Source organism: Oenanthe melanoleuca, chromosome 2 (assembly GCF_029582105.1).
Source record: "Oenanthe melanoleuca isolate GR-GAL-2019-014 chromosome 2, OMel1.0, whole genome shotgun sequence".
NCBI lineage: Eukaryota > Metazoa > Chordata > Aves > Passeriformes > Muscicapidae > Oenanthe > Oenanthe melanoleuca.
The window spans coordinates 115,669,225-115,688,813 of NC_079335.1; the positions used below are offsets into that span (position 1 = coordinate 115,669,225).

The 19,589-nt window shown below is 36.0% G+C and overlaps 1 protein-coding gene across 1 annotated transcript in view; it reads left to right on the top strand.

The window, feature by feature from the left end:
• The window catches only part of HIBADH (3-hydroxyisobutyrate dehydrogenase), an 81,534-nt gene that overhangs the window by 13,261 nt on the left and 48,684 nt on the right, over positions 1-19,589 (top strand). The window contains exon 4 of the mRNA XM_056484598.1: positions 2,027-2,148. Within this exon, the coding sequence (XP_056340573.1) occupies positions 2,027-2,148 (122 nt within the window). The remainder of the gene's footprint in view (positions 1-2,026; positions 2,149-19,589) is intronic.

The window sequence follows — 19,589 nt, forward strand, 5'->3', positions numbered from 1 at the left end:
AATTGTATTAACATAGAATAGCTGACAAGACTTTCTTGATTTCTACTCTTACTCTCTGTTTTCTACACAAAAAAAATAGCTAAAGGTTTTGTTTAATGTGAAACAGTGTTTTTTAACTTTCATGGAGGGATTCCCACTTAGCCTTAAATCCATAGTCTGCAGAATTCTAATGCTCAGAGTTTTTGAACTTGCTAAATAAAAAAATAAATAATATTTAAAAGTCTGTTCTGGCTCCATGTACACTGCTCCTGGAAGGCTGACTAAGACTGCTGGATACCTCTGAGAATCATGTAGGCTCTTACAGATATCCAGGTTAATAAGGTAAAGGGAAACACATTCAGAAGACAAAAGTACAGGAGATCATCAAATAACAATGATGCCTTTTTAGGTATTGATTGTACAATATTAAGATGCAGTGATAAGGAAATGGAAGTAGAAGAGAGGGATTTCTGTTGCTCTTGCTATGTAGGAATAATAGTTGCTTCCTTCCCTTATTATCTGTAGTTTAATTCCTCCTAAAGAAGGACTGAGCAGGTCTAAGTATCAGTGGCTTAGACCTTTCAAGGAAGGTGGGTAATTGGATCAGCCCCACAAAGCTCAGGAAAGAGCTGTGGGAGAACTGTACCCATGATGGCAGTGGTTTGAAGATCAATTGGCAGTACTTACTGATACAATACAGCCAGTTATTCTCTTGAGTACATAGATGTGGAAAATCCAGCAGGAAGCAGAGGATGTGGAAACCAGTCCTATGCTGCTGCAGTTTCTCAGCCTCTGTATTAAGATAATAAAGTGTGATTTGACAGTTGTGAATAATTGTGGCTTTGAGTGACCTGGTCCTGGCTGACTGGTTTGATTTCCATAATTTTCTAAAGCTTTCAAAGCTTTACAGAAGAAAACATTAATAACATGTTTAAAGGTTGAGTTAGTCATCCCCCTGTGTTACTAAGGGGTCCGTGCCACTGTGCCTTTTTCTGAGCATAAGGGGAGATGATGTAGTACCTTATCTGCTGGGCAGGTTTTTGTTTGCATGTGTTCAAAGTACCTGCAGCACCACAAGGGAGGAGTTTTGAGTACGTGGCCCTGTTTGAGTCTGGAGTTCCAGTAGGGTCACAGTGTAAGTATACATTGAGAGACTATTTCCAGCAAACTGGGTAATTCAATTAAGTGAAATCCACTGTACTGCCAACAGCATGAAGGGTGCAATGTATCTCTTTATCTGTCATTAGTAGCTTTAAATGGGACACCTTTTTATGACTGAAAAATTTTGGTGTTTGATTTCATGGTTATTGCTGGTTGGGTGGACTTGAAATCATGGTGCAGTTCAATGGAAAGAGGGATAAAAATCAACTTTTTTGTTGTGGAGGACAATAATAAAAGTTCAATTTTTTTTAATTTCAAAAGTTTTATCATACTTTTTTAATCAGACACACAGGATTCTGTGATCTACAGTTTGAAATACAGATCTGCCTAAATATACTGGCTATTAGTGGGAAAACATTTTTCTCCATGCTTCACTTCAAATCTTCCATGGGCTTTTGTAGTTTTAGTTATGGTCTTTATGTAGAACAAGTTGTAGAATGATTAAAAGAATGCAATCAGACCATTCTGATAAGAACTTAAGATACTGTATATATAAAAAGAACATTTGATTGTTATATATTAAATTTTAGGCTGTATCAGTAGTTGCTTAGAATGCACCTTAGGTGATATGTATATTATATACTGCTCAACTTGTCTAATGGAAAATTTTCCTAGTGCAGCCTTTTTGTGTAATTTTTTTTAGCAGTGTTTAAGAAGAGCATCCTTTTTTGTGTTTAGCTTTTATTGTGCTTTTAGTGATTCAAAACTGCAGTATACATATTCAGCAATATAAATTCTGAGCAGATGTTGCTCAATAAGGTTTAAAACTTCATGTTTACTAGTGTACCAAAAAATGTCACACTCATGGAAGCCAGAGGTATAATAATAGTTGCAAATATCATCTGAAAATAATGATAATGATAATAATAATAATTTTTTATTTTAGGAAAGTGAAGAAAGGCTCATTACTAATAGATTCCAGCACTATAGATCCGGCAGTTTCAAAAGAATTAGCCAAAGCTGTTGAAAAAATGGGAGCAGTTTTCATGGATGCCCCAGTTTCTGGAGGTAAGTCTTCATTAGCATTTTACCTCATATTGGATAAGATGTCTGTTTGTTTGCAGTTTCAGTCACCAATTTGTACCCTTGTTGCTATAAATTGCTTTTCTTTGCTATATGTACAATATACTGTTTTGTTGTTGTTGTTTAATTGCATTACAGATATGTATGTTATTTTTATGATTTAGGAGTCTGCTTTTGTGTTACAGAGAAACAGCTTTCTTGAGATATGGTACAGTGGTCCTTTTAATTTAACTTCTTTCATAAAGTTGCATTTTTATGCAGTTATTCACATTCCTTTACCCTCCATCTGTTTTTTCCTGTTAGGGAAAAACTGGTTGTCATTAAGCAGTTCTGTTGCTTTTTCATTTATTAAAAAGAAGATGATGAAGTGAGGAATATAAGATTTCTTTATCAAAAGAAAACAGATTTGTCTGGTTTTATAACAGTTGAAGAGTGTGGATGATAATTGTCTATTCTTAAAAGTTGCTAACTAATGATCTCTGAGTATTAAGCAGGGAAGACTTCTCAGTTTGTGGACAGAGGAGAGCAGAAACATAACATTAATGTTTTGAAAACAAAACCATAACTGATCGTTTCTGTTGCTGACTTCTTCTCCAAAACACCTAGAATTAGAAGGTGAGGAAACCTCATTTTATATGGGAAAATCTTGGTGTTTTTACAATCCAGCCTAAAAATTAATGTAACTGGCATTTTGAGAATTCTTTATTTTCCTGATGAGTGTCAGTGATGAGCAAATACTAACAATCTTTTTAATTTTGAACTGCAAACTAAGGCAGGATTTGACTACATACTAGAAGCCAAAATTTTCATCCAAATTCTATTGTGAACAGAAAGCAGGCAGATCCAGGTAGGTGATATTGAAGAATATAATGGAGAAGACAAGATTCTTGTTTTGCAGCCAAAATGTTTGTTCTGTTTTATAAAGCTAGATAGCTAATCAGCCTGAGAAGAAAAACAACAGAAAAATTGTATTGTGGGCAGATTATGTATCTCTCTTATCCTTTTTTAAAACACACATGGCTTTCTGCTTATCACTTGGGCAATTCTGACCTACTTCTATGTTGTTTTCTTCAGTCCCTTTCTGCCAAGTATGTTATTTTCCTGAGGGAATTATTTACTTTTTAGAAACATCTGTAATTTATTTTTACCTGTAAGTTTTTGGTGTAAGGCTGACAAATATGAAAAGGAAAAATTTGATTTGAAAGAACTTTAGCTGTTCAGGGAGTTTTGTTCCTTGAGAAAATGGTAAGGCCAAGACAGAGTTAATATGATAACATATAGTTCACTAGTTTGAATACAGATGGCTTTTTTGGTGTTAGTGGTTTATCTGAATACAAATAACATGGTGACTAGTGTCAGTTACAGATTGAGGGATATCCTGAATAAGGGGTAAATAATAGACTTAACTTTCTAGTCCTTAATATATTTGTGAAGCCCAAGGAGTGCTCTGTACAAATCATGTTTAAAGTGAGCACTTGCTAGAAATGTGGAGATGTTAAGTCTGTTCGGAAAAAAAAACTTTAATGTTATGCTTTGTTACTTCCATCTTTCAGTACCTAACACATCAAGTCTTCGGGGTGTTTTTATATGTCCTGACTGCATTGTTGGCCTTCAGACAAAACACTAAATGGAGAAGTATGCTTGGCTCTCTAGAAATTGGCAGGCATTATGCTGTTGCTGTGCAGTGCAGAAGAGTTGGCAGGAGTTTCAAGGAGAGTGTTTGTGGGACATAGGGAGGAGGAAGAGAAAGCAGCATGCCTGAACTGTCCTCTTTAGAGCTGTCTGTTTACTAGCTGTTCCTGGCAGGCAACCCCACTTGTGTTTTTAGGCATTTGGGTGTTGCCTGATATTAGCATTCATCTGCACTGTGAACAAGTTCACAAACTGAATAATATTTTGAAAATTGCTTGGTATGTAAACCCTGGGGAGAGAGAGTGGTGATTTTAATCCTGTCCTGATATTGCAAATGGAGAATCTTTGGGCATATCTTTAGGGCCAGGTTTTAGTGGCTTGTTTGCAGCCTTGCCCTCAAAAGATTCTTGGTCTTGATCTTTTTCATATGGGCCTGCATGCCAACTTAGTAGTGCTGTCTTCTTCATATGATTGGCCTACAGCATTTACTTGCAGCTTACAGTCAGGAGCCATTAAGTAGAAGTTGATGAGCCAAGTCACTATAGTGTTATTAAGTGACTTCAGAAAATACTTCTCATCCCCATAGTTGCATGCAGATTATGCTGCTAATGCTGTCTAGAGATAGCAATCGCTTTAGCCTGGGATTAGGATCTCTTGCAGGTCCACATGAGAAAGTTGTGTCATGGTTCTCAGTGCTGCCCTGGTTTTTGACCTCTTTGAGAGTATGGAGCAAATGGGGAACATCTTCAAAATCCATATTTATTTAATTTTTTTTCAATCTATACAGGAAAAATATATCTCTGCAAAGATTGGGTTCTTCATCTTTGTATGTGTAAAAGTATTTTAAAGTACACATTATCACAGAAGCATATTTAAAACTGACTTCTGTTGGCACAAGATACTACTGGCTAAGTACAGGATCTAAATTTAGCTTTCAAGAATTGTGTCAAATTTGTCCTCCCACTGATTTCAGTAGAAGTATGGTACAGATTCTCACCTTGTAATCTAGAGCTAAGTTCACTAGTGGCTTCACTGACACTGCTATAATAGTTCTCTCTCCATAACTCAGTTTTCAAAATCCTCATTTCCTAAAGTACATTGGCTGATTTTTTTTTTTAAATTTATAATGTAATTCTTTCTATTTTGCAAGCATTGTTAGTGTTCAGATACAACCTTTTCAACTTTTTTCCCCTTCCACTGACTATTGAAATTATATTAGCTCTATATCTGCTCAAAATACATTGTACTGCATTCTTCTGGAACTTCATAAAAAGGTGTGGCAACTTGATTTGTTTTTCTGGTTTTGGAGGTATGAAAAAAAGTTTTCAACTCTTTTGTATGTCTGGCTTTTTAAGATCTGATAATGAAACTTTAGATCTTCCTTCTTACTGTATCCTTTAGACAAGAGAGAAGTCAGTTAAAAAGTCAGATTGCCAATTTTTAGTAACAGCTGTCATATAAAGAACTATAATTATGTAGCTAAAATAGTAATAAAGAGTAGAATAAAAGTGATTTTTTTTAGAAACTGTGCATTGGAGGTGGCTAGAAGAGGTGGTAGTTTCTGTTCCAGCTGTCACTTTAAACTGTTTCATCTTGTAGTACTACTTCCATAAACTTCAGCTAATCATTAAGTAGTAGTAGTTACACTGATATGATAAGACGTCAGATCACTGATAATGTAAAGTATAATGTGAGTCCTTGAGGGGTGCATTACAGATTTATTCCCTGCATAGCCATTTCTCTACTTAATATGGAGCAAAGGAAAAAAATATTAGAAACACTCTGAAATACTCAAGAGATATTTTCTTTTGTTTATTTTATTTCAAAGAGCAATATATTTAAGGTTTCCTGCTCTTTTTTTCTTTTTCTTAGAAAGGGCATCTTCCTAAACAGGAAGGTGAATTATGTGTTTCTCTTACCTGAATGTTGAAGGTACTTAGTGCTGTGCCTTTTCCAAGGGAAGTGGAGGAGTTAAAACTTCATGCACCAGTGTTTGCAAAGATGGTTTGAAAGACACTTTCAGACTAGACTAAATAATAGGAATTAGAAATGAGTAGTTCAAACATTGCATTTCTTAGCTTGTAAATTCTGTTGTTATAAAGATTCACAATTAATATCTTTGCCAGAATTAAACTGATTTAATTGACCTTTCTTTGTTGGGGAGCCTTTGTAGAGCTACTTGCACTGGCTTCATTAAGTTGTGTCTGCTTTGTTTCTTTAGCTTTGTGCACCTTTAGAGAAATGCAATCTCATGGCTTTATGGGAGTGGAAAAGTTGGTGGATTAATTCAATGTCTCTAATTTGAGACATCATATATTTTTTAATAAACACTAAGAATAAAATAAGGAGTGTCCTGGATTCATTGGTATAGAGGTTTGGTGTGGTTTTGGCTTTCTGGTCTGGTAATGCAGTGATTGGATGTGTTAGGATCCTTGAAACACTATAAAGATGGAGCAGGTTTATGAATTTGGATCTAATGATTCTGAACCTATCCTCCTCAATAGCAGGTGTTCTTGTTAGTAAGAGAAAACATCTAAAGACATAGTAGTATTTGCTTCATTATTGTTTCTGGATTTATGTTTTTATGCTTTATTTTTAAAGCCTAAATATGTGTGCTCAGGATGGCCACAATGTTCTCTGTGTTCCTGGTACTGGGCATAACATAACGCTTTTATCTCACTTGCTTTGCTCTTCCTCAGTCACTACATGCCTTGTGTAATTTTTTTCTTCCCTGCCATCTTTCTCAATTTCTCTGTTTACATTTTTTGCTGAATGTATTTGATTATATTAATTTTTTTGCAAAGTCCATGATCTAGGAATAGTAGTAGAAATAACAATGTACAACCTTAATACTGAAGGTAGTATGAAGAATATTACTGAGTTACTCTGAAATTTAGGTGAGGGAAAAAAATGCAGGAAGTAAACTGATGGTAGAAAAGGGAAGAATTGGCTGAACTGATTTAAGGAAGCTGAAATGAGGATAAAGTAGTATTTTGAAATCTGAGATGCTTGAAAAGCTTCTGATTTCTAATAACTTATGATTCAAATTATATAGCAGTACTTTATTTGTCCAAATAAAGCTAGTTTAATAGATCTTTTTTGTTGGAGAGAAGAAAGAACTGAAGATCTTGAAAATCTTACACATTGGTAAATGTGTTTTTTGACACAGGGAGGGGAGGAAGTATAAACCTTGTGCAAATATCACTGTGTCGGCAGCAGCTGCTGTTTCAGAAGAGTTAAGTAGTATATTTACTTATGTGCTGACTTTGCAAGGCTATTTTTCTTCTGTAAGCCTATTATGCCTTTTGCATTCCCTATAAAATAAAATAAAAGGTAGCAGAAGGTAAGGAGGAATATACAGATTTTTCGAGAGTATTCATCTAAAAATGTTCACTGAGGTGGAGACAACTATCCTACAATGACTAAAAGGATGGAATAAATGATTTTATTAAAGCATATTGTATATTTTGGCAATAAAATCGTGTGTAGTCTGGCCAAATAATGACCAATGTGCAGAGAAACATATCTGTCTCCATTTGTTCGAAGGTGTAAAGATGAGTTATTCAGGCTGGCTCAATGGGATATAACCAGGAATAATGGGCTGGAAATCATTAAGGAAAGAAAAATGCGTGCCGTGTCTACCAGAAAAAATGTCCTAACGACATTCTTCATACACTGTGGAATAATTTCCAAAGGAGATGGTTGAAGCCAAATATCTCAACATGCTTTAAACTGTACTGGGCAAAGTGCTAGGAACTATTCTGTAGGGAAAAATCTACGACTGGCAGGAGGATGGCTGCATGATCTAATCGGTCTTTTCCATCTCTCATGTCTATAATCCTGTTGTGTTCTCACACATGGTGTTCAAAAACAGTTAAAGGAAAACTGTCCAGATGGAAGTTAAAAATCCCCATGGCATTCTTTGAAAAAGAGTAAGGAATAACTGCAGAGTTAGAGCCAACATTCCTTCTCTCAGTAAAAATGGTTCTAATATTCATGGCTGCATGTGAGCTGTTACCACATTCCTAATAACTGTTCTGTTTGTTTGTGGTTACTTTAATGCTAGTATCTGCTTCTTCCTGTCAAATATTCTGAGATACCTAGGGTAAGAAAGATCTATAAATGCCAGCCTGACATAAGTCCTAGGGATTAAAAGTTAATTTAAGTTCATTTTTTAATTTTTGATTGCTTTTCTTAGAAAATGTTTAAATTTAAGGGGTTGCAGGTGGTGGTTGGGAATGTTTCTGGAATGAAGTGATGTCTTTGAAGCTTTCTACAAAGTTTGTTTTGGTTTTAAACATTCATGGGCATATTTTTCTCTCTTTTTGTTCTTTGAATGGAGAGCCTTGTTCAAAGTGTGTATTTTTCATGTAGTCAAAAAAACCTAGCGTGATTCCTGTGCTTTTGGGACAGTGGGGATGATGAGCACCAGACCTTATTAATCCCCTGACTCCATATGAGTCCTGATTCTGCCCTGTGCTAAGTGTGACTGGTGCACATGTCAGTAGTAAGCCCAGCACCAGGCACACCAGAGTGGGAAGTCTGAACTGGAAGGCACTGCACAGAATGCTCTGTGCCTGCAGTGGCCATCAGCATGGGGACAGCCCCACCAGCTAGGAGCACTGGAGGTGCCACTGGAGAAAATGCACTTTTCTCTGAATCTTAATAAAAAGCAGTTACTTGCAATTCATTGTTGCCTTAAACGGATTTTTTTTAGTCTGTGGAATTCTTGTTTTTTAGAAAAAGAAATAAAAGTCTAGAGAAATCTGACTGAGTGGTTTCAGCTGGGATAGAGTTAATTTTGTTCCTAGCAGCTGGTACAGTGCTGATTTTTTTTGGTTTAGAATCAGAATAAAGTTGATAACACATTGATGTTTAGTTGTTGCTAAGTAGGGCTTACTTCATGTCAAGGACTTTCAGTTTCCCATGCTCTGTCAATAAGGAGGTGCACAACACGCCAGGAAGGAGCAGTGCCAGGACAGCTGACCTGAACAGGCCAAAGGGTTATATTCCATTGCATGGAATGTCATGCTCAGTATATAAACTGGGGGAATTGCCCAGGGAGGGCTGATTGCTGCTCAGGAATAGGCTGGACATTAGTCAGTGGAGCAACTGTATTGTGCATCACTTGTCAGTCTTGCGTTTTATTTTGCTCTATTTGTTGCCTCCCTTTTCAGCACCATTTTAATTATTATTATTATTATTATTATTATTATTATTATTATTATTATTATTATTATTACAGATACTATTGTTAGAATTATTATATTTTGTTTTAGTTATTAAACTGTTCTTATGTCAACGCATGAATTTTATCTTTTTTTATGTTTCTCTTCTCTGTCCCACTGGGGAAGGATGAGGGGTGAATGAGCAAGTGGCTGCATGGGACTTCTTTGCCAGCTGGGGTTAAATGACAACACTTACTTAAATGGACTGGGCCACTGAAGATGTGGCTCAGCATAAAATCATATGTTTTATTTTGTCTCTTATTCATCAAGGGAGATCTGCAGATCTTATACTAGACATATGGAAAGAAACATTAATATCCTAAATGTCTGAACCTTAGGACATATCTTAAGTCTTAGGACACATTTGTGCGAACTGCTCTTTGTGGAAGAGCATTCCTTTGAAGGCCCTTGAAATACTTAAAGTAAAGGAGCAAAAAAGAAAATAAACAAACCCACATGGAGTAAATTTTGCAGGCAGGGACATCTAGCCTTGTCTTGTAGTGCAGGCCTTTGAAAGTAAATCACTTGTTGATCCCCTAAATAGCTGAATCCTGGATGAGTAGGAATGAAATGATCTTCCATTGACCCCCATCTGGATGATGCTAGTATTCTGGTTCCTTGTGTTTAATTTTTAAAGTCATAGTGATGAGTTGGCCAAGTATTGGATTTATTTATGACAATATTATCCTATGATCCGGAGCCATTCTAAGTCACTGGATCATTACAGAATGTTGTCTTGTAGTGGAGGACATTTTGATGTTTTGAAAAGCATCTTAAATTGTGTAAATAGAAAGGAGGAGAATAATCCCTCTGCACTTCAAACAAATACCTGAAAATTATTCCATATTTACAGTGTTTAGTGTAGCACTGCCCATCGTGAGACAATCAGTAGCATGAGCTTTTGTCCTTAGCAGAACAGCTCCTGATTAATCCACAGGGAACACATAGAAATACCAAGATTTCCTAATTCTTCTTCCTTCAACCACATTTTAAAAAACATGATTTGTGTCATGAAATAAAACAGTAAAAGTATTGCCTTTTACCATTAATAAGTATTTAGAATCCAGCTGTCAATATACAAGCTGTTCAAATGTTCACCTTTCCGAATGTCCAACAGTATTCAGTCCTATTGGCTCACCACTTCCGTCATCTTAAAGACAGAGAACAGTCTTGCAGTTCCAGAGCTGAAGAAACAGTCATTAACTACAGTTTTCTTCATGCTAAGCACAACATAGGACCTGAAGCAGGGAAAAAAATTATATGACCTATAATTTTAACCCTTAAAATCTGGTTCTTATTTTACTTCCTTTAGTTTTGCTGGGATACGCCGTATGGAATTTCCTAAACTTTATAGAGCTTTGACACGTATCTGTTTGTAAGAAAAAATTAAGAGGTGGCTTGATGGGAACAGGGTAGTGCATGGAAGTGTTATCCTGATGCCATACATTCAGTTTCTCTTCCTGGTTCTGTAAGCAGTTGTGTTTTAATTATTCTGCATTGTGGAAGAATGTTAAATTATTTGTGTAAAATGGGGGGAGCAGTGTGAAACACTGTGGAACACTTTATTAAACTCTTACATATTCTAAATCCACATAATGATTTGATAGTATCCTGATATGTCATTTGTCTGCTGGTAAACTAACAGGGTTAGGGGTGTTTTTAAATGTGAAGCTTAGTAAATTGACAGGAATACCAATCTGACATGTAATTATTATCCATTTGCTTTATTTAATAAGTTACTGCAAACTGTGTAAGATCCTAGTTACTCAGTAACCATATAGTTTAACCATACACAGTCAGAAATATGCGTTTTGGCTGTCATTTTGTTTTCAATCTGTGTTTCCATTGCTTTCTGAGAATGTATGGTGGGAATGTGTGGCTTGTGGCTCTTAGTGTGTTTGCCACAGGGAGTACAGGGAAAGTCCCATTGACTTTTAGATTTGGCTGAGTACTACTTGGATTTCATTTGTGTTAGATTTCTTGGGTTTGTGGATTTTTGTGGATTTCATTATGAAACTAACGTGGAGGTAATCTGTAGAGACATATGACTATACATAGTTGACTGTTCCAACTTCGATTTCTGAGGTCCAATGTTTTTCTGATTAAACTACTTCCTACAATTGCTAGTAGTCTGAAAGCAGTATTTGGTAGTAGCTAGATGCTTTTTGTCTTGAATAAGGCATTTTATGTCACATGCACAGGAAGAACAGCAATTTCCTTCCTCATTTAAAAGTTAAGGACAGCTGGAGAAAGGAATTTTCAGTAGGTTGTCAGCATGTGAAATCTTATCATGGTAGAGACCTATATAGTTAGAGTAGACTAAAAGTATGTCTAACTTTCCTCTTTCTGCAGATGCTCATCTTAGGATTTAGATTAGTGGGGAGTTAGGGGTGATGCTGGGGCAGTGGTAGGGTTTTGTAGCGGAAGCACTAAATGAGAAACTGATGTGAATTTGGCAAGCAGGAGAGTTTCCTGAGATAGAGCATCCTCCTAACAGCCTCAGCCTGAATCTTGGCTGCCTCATAGGGCTCCCACCCTGTCCAAGATGGAAGTTCCTGCAGGGAGCCCTAATAGCATCCCTCACTGCCTCAACAAATCGTGTTAAGGAATGAGACTTAAATGCTGTGAAACAATGCGATAAATTCCACCCAGGACCAGAATGAACACACTTGATCACCTAAATGCACCTTTCCAGTTCCAGAATATGCTGGACTATAGAAAAGCATTTTTATTAGTTGTGCAACAACTGGCACACCTATTAAAGAAGAAGGTGGTTAATCTGTTACTGTTTGGTCATTGGTAATTTTTCCCCACTGTATTACTATGCTTAGCAATTCTTAACACTAAATGTGACTATGTGCACTTAATTAGTATGTTGTTTTCTTTAGTAGACAATTACACCAGTCTTGAATGGAGCAATTTTTGGTTACTGGGGTAAAGGAATCTTAGGAGATTGAAACAGTAGGCAGCAAAGCTTGTTAAGGAGGTTTTTATTTTACAAGCCCTCAAGAATTCAGACTATGGCTTGCTTACTACTTAAAAAAGTCCAAATGTCCTTATAGACTCCATTTCAGAGCCAGCATCAAATCTATGCTATATTTGTCTAAAAATCCAAACATGCACTCTTGGCTGTTACTGTTTACTGAATCAGAACCCTACTGTTTCTACTTGCACTGTATCTAATTTATCGTAAGTCACCGCAAAAACTAGAATTATTTATATGTTGGCACCTAACAGCTCCACTATAGTTAAGGGTCTGTTGGCATTTCCATTATAAACCTTCCTTTGAGAGGTTTATAACTTGGCGGTTTTACTTTTGCTTCAGGCTCAAATGTGCCATTTTCATCCAAGCACAAATTCTTCCACAGAATTTCATTTAAATCAGTTTGGCCATTATTTATTTTAGAGTGTATATGTTGGGGAGTGGAAGGGAATGCACTATTTAATTTTGGTTTCAGAAGCTTTTTGGTCAGGCTATATAATGAAAGAAAAATGGTGCTTTTTATTTTATTTTGTAGACACTTCCTTGGATGTGTTGGAGTTACTAAGCCCATGCCTTTTCAGGTTTCTGCCAATGCTCACATGCAATGTATCCACTCCCACTTGTCCACCCACCCATCTCGCCTGCCCCTGCCCAATGACATGTTTTGAGGAAGCATCCCCAGGCTTCTGGCAGAGAAAGCTTTTTTGGGGAAGTGGATGAAGTAACATACAATGGGTGTCCTGTTGAGAGGCCTTAGGCCAACTAGTCCAACTGAGGAAGCAGATGGAGCTTAATTGGAAAAAGACGGGCGAGTGCAGTTGTCAGTCAAATGTAACCCTATGTGGTTAAGAGTGGCATTTCCTATGGCTCTGCCATTTCTTGTGGGATCTGTGTAAATTACTGCTTGGGTGCAGTAATTCTCAGAGTATAAAAGTGGTGTGAGTTGCCATTTTCCCTTGCTCCGGAGCGCTGAACCACAAAGGATTTCAACACTTCTTTTAGTCAGAAGTTCTTGCCATAGAACTCTATTATTATGCTAATTAAATTCTTGCCACATGAATAATAGGTATCTATAATGTTTCAGTAGTAATCATAGTAACAAAGTACCACTATTCTTTTGCGTAGTGACTTGAGAGTATGAAGAAGGGAAATGGTGTACAGAGAGGTTGAAGCTTTTATTAGACCAAATAATACAGCTGAAAATAGAAAACAAGTTTCTGAGTCAGTTCTTTCACCACATTACACAAGAAGCAGTAAAGTACAATAGTGTTTGTTGGTTTTTTCCTTTGCTATTGAATTACAAGAAAAAGCTAGTCAATGGAAAACAAAGTAGGGAGAGAATATGTGGTTTGGCAGCTTCTTGTGTACTTGTCATTTTGGGATCTTTTTATTTCAGGTAATTCATGCAGATTACTGCTTGGACAGACAAGTAATGAAAATGCTTTGTTATATTTTGTCTTCTGTTTTATTAGCAAAGGTAAAAGGAATGCATGGGTATAATTAATTATGGCAGCAGATGCAAACAGCTTTTTGCGCCGTAAAACATTAGATCCTATTGAAGTATTTGAAAGTCTTCTCCATCTTGCTTTCCTCTGTCTAATTCCAGAGGTTAATGAATTCATAGGTCAGACATTCCAAATCTTAAATGTTCTAGGGACAACTCATTTTAAATTTTATTGGTCTATTTTTAGTTTGTTGGTACTAACATTTAAAAGCAAGAAGACTAAAATTTTAATATCTATTAAAACCTGCTTTTTTTAGCTTTGGAACCTGAAACAGAAGCTTAAATAAACTGCAAATGTCACAAGACATGATTAGTTGATCACTATCAAAACATATTTTAGTAACGTTTTCCATGATATCCCTTTATTCCTAAGGATCAAGAACTATAAGCTATTTGCAGTCAAGGCAAAGAAAATCATTAGAAAATACCTTAGTAGAACACATCTATAAAGCTCCAGTTCAGCACATAACACTTAGACATCTGCTTAAGTGTGTCCAATTAAATGGGAATTTAGTGCAGGTTGAAGAGGTGTGTCCTTGGTGTCTGTTAAGTGTCTGTGGTATAATCTTTCTGTCTTACACTACTGAGCTGTTATCTTTCAAACTCCAAGGTTACAAAGCACTGTGTAGAGTTGACATCCTGGGCATGACTTGACTGGACTTTTTATGCAACTATAAGCTAATTCTTTAATTTATTTGGCAATGTGCTTCATCCCCAACTAAACATACAGGATTTTTTGTTTGGTGTCACCTAAGTTCAAGGTTTTATTGTTTGCTAGTTCCAGCAGCTAACCTTGTTGATACATTATTTAAACCCTGTTGAAATATAACTTAGCACAATGACTTATACTCCTGTCTTGGAAATGGGATTGTATTGAGTTAAAATATTTTATGGTTATTTTCAAAGCACATCTGCAAACATGACCTTGAAACAGAACTAAATATTTGGGATTTGGAAGTTATGTCATTACTACTCTATCTTCAGCACAGCAATGGCTGACTCACTATAAATTGTGTCCCTCGCTTCCTAATTTCTAATTGAAGCAGAACTAATGTCCATTTTTCTTCACCCTTCATCACTGTGGCAGGAATATTGCTGTTTCTCATGAGGCCACAGCTAGGAGTGAGAGTTCTGGAATCTCTAGCACTTTATTCTCTATCAGTGTCCACACTGGTGGTAAAATAAGACACGTTTTCTAATTCAAGATGTTGCTCTGGATTTCCAATTGCAAAATATACAGTATTTTGGTAGGAAAGGAGAATTGGAGAAGGTATATTATCTGAGCTCTTGAATGAGCAGAAATGTTTTCAAATTAGTTTTGTGGACTTTTTTCTTGTTTTCCCTAGACTGTATTATATTCCAGATCTCTTATTTGCATAGAAATGTAAATAAGGGTCTAATTACAATTCTTTGCTTAATACTAAGCCCGATACTCAGCATTTTGTCATAAAGGTTTTTTTTCTCTGCTTTGCCATGACCTTAACTTGACTTAAAGTGACTAATTTCTGTAGAGATTGCAATGGTTAGGCTCAGAAGGGTTCTATTCCATCACTTAGTGACTGCTTGATGTGTCTGTGTTTTGCATGACATTACAGTGTATGTACTATCAGTTCCTAACAAAGGCAGAACTAGTTCCACGTGTTTTTAATGGACTTTGCACTAATCTGCTTCCATCTGCTCAGTGGAGTAGCAGAGACATCTAAGACATGGTGGTTTTAAATAATATACATTGGAAATACAGTAGGTTTAAGATATCTCTGTTTCATTAGAGATCCATTTAAAATATTGATCATAATTTGTGTTCCCTCATTCTTTCCAGGGGTGTTACCTGGGTTTGGAATAGCCAGCTGTCTCAAACACTGTCCGCATTTTTAAAGGAATAAGAAGTCTTGGCAGACACTGGAGCAATTAATTGGCTTTTTCAGCCAAGTCAGGTTAGGAAGGTATTTTGTGAGGAGGGGGCTGGGAGGGAGGGGAATACAACATCCTGGTTTCAAGTTTGAGTTCTATTAACTCTTTAGGAATGGTAGTCAGACTTCTTGCTAAGAACTTGCTAAGTTCTCTCCATCTCTGATGTATGTGGAATTTATTTAAGAGAAAAGTTTCTAACTTACAGGACAAATAGGCTTTATTAGAAGGAGTTGCCTGGCACGAGGTGGAAAATGCTAAATTGAAATCATAATGGATTTAAAAATCTCTGAAGTGAGATAAGCATTAGAATATGTATTAAAGAAGTCTAACCTTCTCTAGTATATATGTTTAGAAAAGAATGAGGAAGCTGGCATCTGAGGCACAGGAGGATGAGTTAGAGTGAAACATTTCCGTGCTGGACTTGCTCACCACATTCAACATCTTGACTTATCCACGGATGCTTGGTTAATATTTAATTTCCAGCTCCATAGTTTTGTTTATTTTCATTCCAAAAACAGAACAAGTACTAAACATCAGATTATATTTACATGCATGTCTTTGCATTCCTGAAATGTTTTGTTTGAAATATGGGAACTGTCATACAGTCTGCTTTTTCACAATTCTGTGTACATTCTGGTGCCAGTGGATCAATTTATAGCAAAGAATTTTCAACACAGTTCCTTTTAATAGCTGGCTGCCCTTGTTCTGAAGACTTTGTTTGTTTGTTTGTTGGTTTCAATTGTCCTTTATGGAGTAAACTACTACTAGTTTAGACTGGAAACTGTAAAGTTAAACTTTTTGGAATCGTTACTGCTCCAAGTGGGAATATAAACCATATTGAACAAAATTTATTTAGCCTATTAAAAAGTCAGCCTAAAACTACATGTAATTAGTTTACACTATTACATCACTTCTAGTGGGGAGTAGAACTTAGGCAGAGTAAAAGGAGCTCTATCAGGTGAGCTGACTGTGGCCCATATGGGGCTTTAAGATAATGATGAGTTTAAATTTCCTCTTAGAGCTAAGTGAGAATAAAACTGGAGGCAATAAATACTCTTGGCCAAAGCCATTAAATGAAAAAGCTGGGAATTCTCCAGCTCTTGACTTAAATTGTTTGTTTATCAGCTGGCGCCTAGTCTGGAGTCAAGAGCTGGAGATTTCTATCTGTGATAGAACTTTGAAACTCTTGCAGGACACTTTCATTTTAACTTAAGGTAACTTGAGTTTATAGCTTTGGCTTTAAAGATTACTAATGATTTACTCATTTCCTTACCATTTAACCAGAGAGGACTTTTTCCCAGGAAGGGATCTGTGTTTATTTAGGGCCTTTGTCTGCGGAGGGATTAAAAGGCAGCCCACCAGCATTGTGAACTTGATGGTAATAAAAGGTCACCAACACACACCATAAAAACGTTCTTACTATGGAATTAATTATACAGTGTAATTTTACAAAGCATTTCAGTAACCCTTCTTTTCGACTTCTGCTGTATTTGATTTTTCCCCAAGTAGGGAAAAATTCAACTTTCAGCATTTATTGTGTGAATTAGACCCTGTGTGATGTGTGTGATGCTTTACAGTGTAATATACTCATCAGCAAGTTCAACTCACAACTGAAATCAATTGTAAAATTCCAGTTGAAGTTGGATCTCGACATGCGAACTTTAAAACTTAAAATACTGTGCACTGGGAGCAACAGAATGTAAGAAAGACTTGTTAGCTGAGAAATGCAAACTATTAACTTAAACATTGTTGCCATGTTTGGTATTTTTATAGAATATTGCATATTTTCCAAGCCATTAAGCACTGTTCAAACTGCATCCTGTTATTTTTCCTAAGCCACCAGGTGGCATTGCAGCCCAGCCTGCTCAAAATTGGCAATTTATATTTTATAAAGGTTTGTATGGAAGGCATTTCCTCTCTTCACCCCATTAATATGCCATAACTATTAGGGCTTAATTTAGAATATCTTATCGTGATGTTTCATAACCCTAAAAGACAAATTGATTTAATTCTAGAATTTTTTTTTTTTTTTTTGCAGCTGTGAAAGTGTTAAAGATGTCATGTCAGGGTATCAACAAAACATTTTTTGCTTTGGTAACATGGTAGCAATATAATTATGTTCCTATTCAATGAATTATCTTAAATTCATCCACAGTGAGGGTCACAATAATTTCTGAAAAGCTGTGGAGTGGACAGGCATGGAAGAACACATAGAATAATCCTTGTGGTTTTCTGTGTCCAGTGCAAAGATATCTTGTATTCTAGATAGAGATGAAAAAGTACAGTTATGAAGCTGGGGTTTTTTTCCTCTTTTGCCTTAGGTATCCTTCCTCCTTATCAATTTTGAATTACCCATTTAATCGTGCCCTCCATTCTCTTATAAATGGGCAAGAAAAAGCAGATACCCACAAAAAAATCACTTGAAAATTGTATTTCACCAATTAAATAATTTATTAAATAGCTATTAACATGTATTATGTAGCCCATTTGACAAATTTAAACAACGACACTGTCAAAACCATAATAAATCTCTAGTTTGATTAAGGGGAATTTTTCCCTCCAGTTTTGTATTTTTGGAATATATACTTTTATGCTTTCTCCTGGAAGGTATGAATGTAAAGTGCTAATGCCGTAATTTATCCACAGTTTTACTAAATGCCACTTCTCTTGAGCTGGTGCCCTTTTTCTTAGGCCATTAAATGAACATAACCCATTTTAAGGAATGTATATGTTTTCAAAGTAAGTGTCTCTGACCTCCCACCTCGATGAAATCTGAACATATATGTTCTGCTGTAGTCTGAGTATCTGAGACACAGCATAACTGTGATACTGAAAATTCAGGTACTAAGGGAATAAGCAGAACCCCATGTGGTAATTTAGGTAATGCTTTCAGTAAATCATACTTTAACTCTGATTTCTTCACTAAGAAATGTAGTAGAATACGTAACTGAGGCTTTTGACCCTGGATATTAAACTTTTAAACTTGATACAACAGTCTGCCTCTAAGCTTTGTTGTATACTGATATTGCTACTTACTTAACATCAAAAAGCTGTGGTAGTTTGCCTTTATAGATTGTGCCTGTGTTCTGGAATTGCCTCCTGCTGTCCTTGAACTGTTTCTTACTTTAACATGTTAGATTTTCTCATCAAAGCTTTTAAGCATCATGTTTAGTTAACACTTGTTCTATCAAATCTGATACAGTAGAATGGTTTGGAATAAAATTGTTACTTTGATTAACAAACACAATAGGTTGACAGGCCCCTTTCCCAGCACATCATGGGGTTTTGTGTAATGATATGCACATGCAGATTTTATATTGCATGTAATCTTTGTATTTTCTCAGTTCTCAGTCATTGCTCTAGGACTAGAGTAAATGACTGGTTTTTGCCAAGATTCCTAAAGTAAACTGGCCTCATTAAAAATAATGGTTGCTGAGGAAAGAATCTCTGTAAGTCAAAGCAGTTTGCTTTTAGACCTGTTTCACCATAACAGAGCTTTGATTCCTTGTCTGTGGTCCAGTTCAGTGTGACACCACTTCTACTGAGAGCTGCTATAGGATTCACTGCTCAGAAACAGAAAACAAGAATGTCTGGACAAAGGAAAAAACATGTAGAATAATTAGTATCTCTTTAAGATTCGATGCATCCCTTGAAGTAGCTAGATAAAAATTGGGGAATGGTGAAAGAAAGGATAAGAACAAAGTAATAAAATGTCTTTTAATGACTTCAGAAAACAGAAATTCCCTTAGACTTTTTATTTGACCTGCATAATGTGTGTATATGTAAACGTAGTGTGTCAGAATTATGGCAATGTTGTGTATTGCTTTGCCTGTTTTTAAAAGTTTGAGAAAGTTATTTTTCAAAGTAGCAAATTCAATACAAGTATATAATGGGAGAGTTCAATTACTATAATCACTTACAGCTACCATCATTTCAGTGTCTAGATTTTATAATATTTGTGTTCTTACTGCTTTAAACTTTATAAGTTGTTTTCTACGTAGACACTTTTTTTCATCCGTCTGTTTGTGAACAGCTTTAGTTTCAGTCAGGAAAAATAGAAATGCTTAAATATTTAGCACATGGTCTTTAGAAAATTTGAAAAATGTTTGGCTGCTTTACTGTCAAAAAATTGGGGTTTTTAAGATACATCTACATGTGTAGAAAGTAT